Genomic DNA, 9,044 nt, shown 5'->3' with positions numbered 1-9,044 from the left:
ATTAGACATTTGCATTATGATTCATAGCAGTAACAACATTACAGTTATGAAGTAACAGTGAAGCAGTTTTATCATTAGGGAACTATATTAAAGGGTCACAGCATTAGGAGGGTTGAGAACCACTGTCTAAGACCATGGTGAGGGGGAGCTCCCACCATTTGAGGCACAAAAATCTGAACTTACAGGATCCGATATTATGTTGATCTGACAGTTCCTGGACTCTGTGTTGGTGACATTGTGGGAATTGTCACACACACAGAGCAAGAGAAACATGTGTGTACACACACCACTACCACCACCACCACCCACATATCACCATACCACTGTCGACAGACACCCACACACCTTATATGCTCCACCTAGCACCCTTGACTTATATCTTGTCCTACAGAAACGTCCCCATCCCTGGAGCCCTCCCAGATATCTATGTTTACTCTTCCTGTCCTTGTCACAAACTGCTGGGACGTGCTTGGGTTTTATCACTTCTAGACCCTTCTATCTTCTGTTTCCACAAAGCCCCAAGTTCTCTGGCCATGAATATCCCAGCTCCATCTATCTCCAGGGGCCCATCAATCCTGAGAGCCAGGACTAGTTTCATGGCTCTTCCTTTCTTCCAAACAACACACGGACTCCAGTTCTGTGTGGCTAAAGTCCCCAGCACCCAGCAGTGGGGCAGGAACTAGAAACATCACAGAAATTTATACTTTAAAAAAAAATCCAAGTTTTTCTGTATCCCAGGATGTCCTCTCACTAGGTGGCAGAGGGTAACCTCGAACTTCTGATCATCCTTAGTCCACCTTCCAATGCTGGCATTACAGGCCTGTGTTATCATGGAGACTTATACAGTGCTGGAGATGTGAGCTTCCAGGGGTTCATGCAGGGAAAACAAAGACTACAGCCAGAATGACAATCCCAACCAGGAACCGACACTTTATAGATTTAAAAGTGAGTTCACCAAATGCACCATGGTGCCCTGGACTGGACTTGGGAGCAGGAAAAGAACCTTGAGGACAAAGATGGTCGGCAGGATGGATGACAACTGTTGAGAGCTTTGCTAATTTAGCGATGAGACCTGGGTTAGATGCTGACCTCGGGGCAAGCTGGGAGAAGGGTCCAAGAGACCTTGGCAACTGTGTGACTTTTGCAACTGTGTGACCTTTGTGATTGTTTTCGTAAAACTAAAAATATTTACAAAATAAAAAGTGTATTTTGGACAATGAAATGAACCCACATGGTTCTCGGTGCTTTAAACCCAACAGCTGTCCTGCAAAGGGGGTACAGTCATCCTCCATCCCCAGCTGTTCCACCACCTGTTTCTGGTCCCCAGTCTGAGGTCATTTCTCATGACATCATTTTAGAATCCTCTCCTATTTTGTTCCTAAACAGGACCCCAGTGCATGGCTCCTGGATACACCTCTCAAAAGATTTGTTTGTCAACAGGGTGCCGGAGGCAGAAACGGGGAACAGAGCAGATGGGATCAGATTAAGGAAAATCCCAGACCTGTTGAGGGAGGAGGCCAGGGGCTGCACCCCTAGATCTGGAAGAAGGCTAGGGTCAAGATCCCTGGGTCAGATGGAGGAGCGCTGGATTCCTGAGTTTGAGGAAAGCAGTTTCGGTCCCGGGATTCTGGGCCTGAAGGAAGATGGCTGGGGTCTAGACTCCTGGGCCTGACAGAGGAAGGCTGCCCTTGACCCTTGAGTCTGAGGGAGGAGGGCTGGGGGAGGGGATCTTGGATGTAAGGGAGAAAGGATGGTACCTAGACCCTCCCTAGTCTGACCTAGGAGGGATGTATTCTAGATTCTTCCATCTGAGGCATGAAGGCTGGAGTGTGGACTCTGAAAGAGAGGAGGTGGGGCTGGAGTTTGCACTTCTGGGTCTGATAGAAGGCTTCCCTTGGGTCTGAGGTATGAGAGCTAACTAAGCCCCACTGGTGTGGTCCAGCCACAGCCAGTACTAGGATTCAACACACGATGTCGCTCTGCCCCCAATGGGGAGGCAGAAGGGGCGGGGCAGAGGGTGGGGCTTTACGACCCCCCCCCCCAGAGTGAGGGCGGGACTTGCTCCTGAGCAGTCTCATGCTGGCAGGAACCCCCAAGTGCAGGGCACTAACTGCAGTAGGCAGAAAGGGGTCAGACAAGCCTTGGAGAAGGCGAGGTCTGGAGCTCTGAGCCCAGGTCAGAAGCAGGGCAAGGTTAACCGGCCTGAGGGGAGGCTGCAGTTGAACAGGAAAACAGGTAGCAAGAGTCCTGGCCCCTCGACAGGACAAGAGAAACCTTGAAGCAATCGAGTGCTTTAGTGTTGGGGACAGAATCCAAGGCCCACGTTGTGTGAGTTTTAGAAGTTCCTGGGACAGTAATAAGTGATGGTTTGAAGCCCTAGTCTGAGGGAGGAGGGCTGAGGGCTGGACCCCCGGGTCTAAGGGAGGAGGGCCGAAGTCTGGAAGCTTGGGTCTGAAGGAGGAGGGCTGAGGTCTGGGACCTTGGATCTGAGGGTAGATGGATGGGGCCTGGAGTCCTGGATCTGAGGAGGGAGGGCTGGGGTCTGAGCCCCGAATTCGAAGGAGGAGGGCTGATGTCTATTTCTCTGGGCGCTAGGATGAGAACTGGGGTCTCGAGCCCTGGGTCTAGGGATGAGCTGCTGAGCTGTGAGACTTGAACCACAAAAATGATTGAGTGCTAAAGGCTTGGGTCAAGTCCGAGTGACAGCTCCAGGCAGGACCCCGGTGTCCCCAGCTGTGGAGAGCCCCACCCTCCCCTGGAGGCAGAGAGCACCTGTTCTCTTTGGAGAGAAACCGCTCATCCACTCTGGGCCCAAGTCTGTTTGCTTTGGAAACAAGATGGGGGGTGTCTCGATGACTTGGTTCATCTTTCACCCTCAGGCCACCAGGTGGCAGTGGGAATGGGGGGGGGATCTGACCTCTCAGTTGACCTCACCTCACACAAGTGACTGTTTTCCATTCCTCGGGGTCTCTTACTGAATGGAAATGAGTCACAATAAGAAGTGGCAATGAGAAGGCCTCAGTCCAGGTGTAGACCTCTTCCTCAGACCTAGAGTCTATACCCCAGGCCTCCTCCCTCAGACCCAGGAGTCCAGACTACAGCCCTCTTCCTTAGACCTTGAGGTCCAGACCCTGGTCCTCCTCCCTCAGACTCTGGAGCCCAGACCCTGGCCCTCCTCCCTCGGACCCAGGAATCCAAGACCCAGTCCTCACCCCTCAGACCCAGGAGTCTGGTTTCCTTGCTCTCCCTCCCCTGGTCATAGGCTAGCGAGCTCTGAGTCCTGGGTCACTTTTTTTGTCTGTCTTGCAGAAATGCCAGGCAAACCGTCAGAAGACAAGCCAATGGAAGTATCCGCTGTAGAGGATGGAGGTGATGAAGGCCTGGGAGGCCTGACGGTAGAGGAGCTGCAGCAGGGTCAGGAGGCCGCTCTGGCCTTGGAGGACATGATGGCTCTGAGTGCCCAGACCCTGGTCCAAACTGAGGTGGAAGAGCTGTACGAGGAAGTGCGTCCCCTGGGCCAGGGCCGGTTCGGCCGTGTCCTGCTGGTTACTCACCGCCAGAAAGGTACTGGCCCTTGGACACAGGCATGCTGTAGGGTCCAGCTGAGAGTAGAGATTTCAGGAAAGCTAGACCAAGTCCAGGATGTCTTATAAACCTCAGTCAGAGCTTCCTTCCCCATTTTATTATCAGGCTGTGCATTTCAGGGAGTTGCTTTAACCTCTCTGAGCCCCAGAGTTTTCCTTTGAAAAGGTGAGTGGCCAGGAGGCTGACAGGAAGGCTGCTGTGAATTTGAAGCCGGCCTAAGATTTACAGTGAGTTCCAGGTTAGTTAGCCATGGCTGCGTAGAAAGATAACCATCTCAAATAAGCAAACAAAGCTGACCTGGCAGCTGATAGTTGACATCCCAGTATCCCTGAGATAGAGTTCCTAGAGGTAGAGGCAGGAGGATTGGGAATTTGAAGTCATCCTATGATATATACAGACTTCCAGGCCAGCCTGAGGTACGTGAGACTCCATTTCAAAACGAGAAGGGCTGGCAGGATGGCTCAGGAGGTAAGGGTCCTTGCTGCAAAGTCTGATGACTTGAGTTCAATTCCCCAGATCCTACATGGAGGAAGGGGAGAACTAACTGCCTCAAGGTGCCCTCTGACCTCTGCGGCCCTCTCCTGACAAACACGCAATCAATCAGCCAATATAAAATTGAAAAGAAAGGAGAAAAAAAAAGTGTTTGCACTTAAAAAAAAAAAAAGGATGATTTTTTTATTATATTATTTTCTACTACACAGTCACGCCCACTTATCTGTGCTCCTGGGGATGTTTGAAACTGTATGAACATTTTTTTTTCAAATTTTATTTGATGGGCATTGGTGTTTTGTCTGCGGTCATATCTGTGTGAGGGTGTCAGATCCCCTGGAACTATAGTTACAGACAGTTGTGAGTTGCCACGTGGTTGCTGGGAATTGAACCTAGGTCCTTGGAAACTGTAGCCAGTGCTCTGAGCCATCTTTCCATCCTCAAACCGAATACATGTTGTATCAATTGTAGCATCTACCTTTTCCTCTTTTGTTTTCTTTTCTTTTCTTTTCTTTCTTTCTTTTTTTTTTCTGATTTTTTTGAGACAGGGTTTCTCCGTATAGCCCTGGCTGTCCTGGAACTCACTTTGTAGACCAGGCTGGCCTCAAACTCAGAAATCCACCTGCCTCTGCCTCCCGAGTGCTGGGATTAAAGGCATGCGCCACCATACCCGGCTCCAGCCTTTCCTTTAATTCTTTCCTGTCTTTCTTTCTCTTAAATTTTTTTCAGACAGGGTTTCATGCAGCCCATGATGGTCTCAAAATTGCTACGTATCTAAGGCTGACCTTAAACTCATGATTGTCCTGCCTCTATCTCCAGCGAGTGCTGGAATTATAGGCGTGCACCACCAGTCCCAGCTTATATAGTCTGAGGAATGAAACCAGAGGCTTCGTGTGTCCCGGTCAAGTGATCTTCCAAATAAACTACATCCTTAGCCTTGAGTCGATCATAAAAGCAGTGATTTTCAACCTGTGGGGTGAGACCCTTAGGAACAACCCTTTCACTTAAGACCGTCAGAAACCACAGATATTATTACATTATGGTTCATAACACTAGCTAAGTTACAGTTATAAAGTAGAAAAGAAAAGTTTAGAGTTGGGGGAGGGGGTCGCTACAACATGAGGAGCTGTATTAAAAGGTTCCAGCATTAGGAAGGTTGAGAACCACTGCTTTAGAGAGATAACATGAGGCTATTTGGGTGGACTCCAACACAGTCTGACTGGTATCTTGCGAAGAAGAAAGGATTCTTGAAATCAGGATCCTTGAGGACTCAGGTAGAAGACAGTAATCTTCAAGGTATGAGATCCTGTCTCAGAAGAGAGTGGGGGGTGGGCAGGGCTGAAGATGTAGCTCCGCGGTAGAGTGTTTGGGCCTGGCATATGTGAGGCCCAGAGTTAAATCCCCAATTCTGAACAAGAAGAAAAACCCCTCATCAAGTTCCAGCATCCTGCTGGGTATAGTCCTGTAATTCCAGCACGCACAAAGCAGAGGCAAGAAGAGCTTTGCCTACACATACGTATGTGCACCATGTAGTCCATGCCTGGGGCTCACAGAAGTCAGAGGAAGGCATTGGAACCCACGGAATTGGACTTATAGACGGCTGTGAGCCACTTTGTGGATGCCAGGAATAGAACTTGGGTCCTTTGGGTCCTTTGCAAGAGCAACAAATGCTTTTAACTACTGTGCCATCTCTCTAGCTTGAGAGAGAGCGATCACCCACAGACCATTGAAACAGCTCAGCAGGTAAAGGTATTTGCCTCAAAAGTTGTTCCACCCAAGTTGAATCCCTGGAACCCACATAAAGGCAGAAGGGCAAAACTGACTTTACAAAGTTGTCCTGTGAGCTCTACGTGCTCAAAATGCCACAAGTTCATGTACATTAATTCTCTCTCTCTCTCTCTCTCTCTCTCTCTCTCTCTCTCTCTCTCTCTCTCTCTCTCTCTAGAGGGATGGCACATTAGTCAAAAGCATTTGTTGCTTTTGCAGAGGACCCAAGTTCTACTTCTGGCACCACAAGGTGGTTCACAACCACCTATAAGTCCAATTCTGTGGGGTCCAATGCCTTCCTCTGACTTCTGAGGCACCAGGCATGAACATAGTGCGCATACAAGCATGTAGGGAAAACATTTCATGCACACAAAATAAAACTGAAAACAAAGGAAGGGAAGTGAGGAGACGGCTCTGAGATGGTTCTGCAGTTAGGGGTGCTTCTTTTGCCAGGAGGTGGTGGCGCACGCCTTTAATCCCGGCTCTCAGGAAGCAGAGGCAGGCGGACCTCAGAGTTTGAGATCTGGTCTACAGAGCGAGTGCCAAGACAGCCAGTGCTACACAGAGAAACTCTGTCTCAAAACCACCAAAAATTAATTAATTAAAGCAAACCAAACTAGTAGTCGAAGTTTCCACCTTGGAGGCCTCTGTAACCTGGGCAGTCATTACTCCATGGGATAGGGTCACGACTCCCAGACTGTACCCATTGTCCTGTACCAGCCATGGTGGCCTATACCTGTAGTCCCACCCATGAGAAAGATCAGGAGTCCAAGGTCATTTTCAGATATACTACCGGGAGGCTGGGATATATGAGACCCTATATCAGAAAAAGAAAAAAGAAAGAAAGAAACCTCCCCCCGTGGGATTGTCATCATGAGAGACAGAGTCACTGGAGAGTTCAGATTTGGTTTCTGTTCCCCCTGAAATGCAGAATGGACATGGGGGCTGAATCTCTTGTTGGTAGCAGCAGAGGCTGTGCTATTAGAGTAGGGAGGGAGGCAGGGATTGGGGGACAAGAAGGCATTTGGCAAACAGATTCCATCCAGAAGGCCAGCACACAGATGAAGAAAGCTGGTCCCAGTGACGGAAACTGTTACCCACTTCTGATGGCCATCCCCGTTACATCTGCCCCTCCCCACTCCAGGAACACCCCTGGCACTGAAGCAGCTTCCGAAGCAATCCACTTCCCTCCGTGGCTTCCTGTATGAGTTCTGCGTGGGCCTCTCACTTGGCACGCATTCGGCCATCGTGGCAGCCTATGGCATTGGCATTGAGTCAGCCAGTTCCTACAGCTTCCTGACAGAACCTGTTCTCCACGGGGACCTCATCACCTTCATCCAGCCCAAGGTGAGTAGGCAGGCCCTGAGCACGCCTTCGTGAGCCTTACCAGCATTGATGGGAAGCCCCAACCCAACAGCACGAACCACAGGAGTCGTGTTTACTGTGTTAGGCCACACTGCATTTGTTGGGTCACTTTAGATTTCATTGACTATGTCCTACTGAGAAGAACCGACACTCACAAGCTCGTAAGTCTCCTCTGAGGGAGTTAACAGGCTTCCTGGGCTCAACTGGGATCCATCAGTTCACACTAGGCCCCCCAGATCCTTCCAGATCACACCAGGTGCTCATGCTAGGCCTCAGCATTCTTCGGCTCAGGCTAGACCTCAGGGACCTCAGAAGTTCACAGGCCTCACAGCTCACACTATGTCTCACAGGTCGCAGGCTCATCCCCCCCCCCCGTAGGCTCAACAAGCTCACAGGACTCTCTGGCTCAAAAGGTCTCACAGCTCATATTAGGACTCAAAGGTTCACAGGACTCACAAGACTCACAGTTTCAAGTAGGCCTCACAAGCTCACACTAGACCTCACAGGCCTGACAGGGCTTGCACCAGGCCTCAGAGACTCCTAGGTCATACAGGCTCACGCTGAACCTCATAGGCCTCACACACACACAAGCTAACACTAATATTCACACAAGATCTCAGAGGTTTATACTAAGCCTCATAGGCATTACAGTCTCAAAAAGATTTACAGGCCTCTAAGCCTCAGAAGGTTCACAGTAGGCTTCTCATGGCTCACGGGCCTCATAGGCTTCAAGTAGGCCTCCCAAGGGTCACAACCCTCTCCAGATCCCACGAGACCTCACAAGGGTCACAAGTCTCACAGACTTAGAGGCCTCACCAAGTCACACTAGGCAGGCCTCACAGCCCTCGCCAGTGTCTGTTTGTCTGCCTCTTCAGCTTTCCCCGCAGCATCTGCACATGGGGTTGAAAAGAAGCCCTATCTTTGCGTTGTCCCTCAACAGCCGGGGGAGCAGCGTCCATTCATCATCTCTGCCCCTTGCAGGTGGGTCTCCCACAGCCAGCAGCCCAGCGCTGTGCAGCCCAGCTGGCCGCTGCCCTGGAGCACATTCACTCGCATGGCCTGGTGTACCGGGACTTGAAGCCAGAGAACGTGCTAGTGTGTGACCCAGCCTGCCAGCGCGTCAAGCTGACAGACTTCGGCCACACCCGGCCCCGAGGGACCCTGCTCCGACTCACTGGCCCACCTATCCCCTACACTGCCCCTGAGCTCTGTGCCCCACCACCCTTCCCCGAGGGACTGCCCATCCAACCGTCCCTGGACGCCTGGGCTCTAGGGGTCCTGATCTTCTGCCTCCTTACTGGCTACTTCCCCTGGGACCAGCCTCTGGTGGAGGTTGACCCTTTCTTCGAGGACTTTCTCATCTGGCAGGCTTCTGGTCAGCCCCAAGACCGGCCACAGCCCTGGTATAGCCTATCACCTGCAGCAGACACTCTCCTATGGGGGCTGCTAGATCCTCACCCCCGGAAGCGGAACCCTGTGAGCTCCGTCAAGAGCTATCTAGGCCAACCCTGGAAGCAGAGGGAAGGGGAGGCTGAGGAATTGGCAAAGGAGCTGAGAGAAGATGGGTGGAGAGGAGGACAGGAGGCTGCGAAGGGGGAGCAACCTGCATGCTGAGACCTGCTTAGCCTGAGCTGACTGGCTGTGGCCTCTTCTTGGTTTTTGCTCTATCTATATCTCATCTGTCCTGTGTGTTGTCTGTGCCCCTCCTTTATGCTCCTTTATGTACCTGTGTATGCACATATATGTGTTTGTATGTGTGTATGTATGCATGCATTTGTGTGTGTATGTGTGGGTGCATGCATGTATGCATGTATATACACATATCTGTGTATGCATAT

The 9,044-nt window shown here is 50.9% G+C and overlaps 1 protein-coding gene across 3 annotated transcripts; it reads left to right on the top strand.

Annotated features, from left to right (window-relative positions):
- Nucleotides 1-2,092: 2,092 nt before the first annotated feature.
- On the top strand, nucleotides 2,093-8,938 carry Sbk2 (SH3 domain binding kinase family member 2). 3 transcript variants are annotated; one of them, XM_029532157.1, is made up of 4 exons: nucleotides 2,093-2,235; nucleotides 3,310-3,564; nucleotides 6,986-7,188; nucleotides 8,188-8,938. In XM_029532157.1, exons 2-4 carry the CDS (start codon nucleotides 3,312-3,314, stop codon nucleotides 8,818-8,820), a joined length of 1,089 nt encoding a protein of 362 aa, XP_029388017.1. In that variant the 5' UTR covers nucleotides 2,093-2,235; nucleotides 3,310-3,311; the 3' UTR covers nucleotides 8,821-8,938. The 3 variants fall into 3 exon arrangements, with proteins under 3 accessions (XP_029388017.1, XP_029388016.1, XP_021075594.1); XM_029532156.1 differs by having other exon boundaries at nucleotides 2,093-2,328; XM_021219935.2 differs by having other exon boundaries at nucleotides 2,126-2,175.
- The last annotated feature ends 106 nt before the right edge of the window (nucleotides 8,939-9,044 follow it).

Source organism: Mus pahari, chromosome 19 (genome assembly GCF_900095145.1).
Source record: "Mus pahari chromosome 19, PAHARI_EIJ_v1.1, whole genome shotgun sequence".
In the NCBI taxonomy this organism is placed as follows: Eukaryota; Metazoa; Chordata; class Mammalia; order Rodentia; family Muridae; genus Mus; species Mus pahari.
The sequence above is the reverse complement of the archived record's forward strand: the minus strand, read 5'-3'. Positions and strand labels throughout refer to the sequence as shown.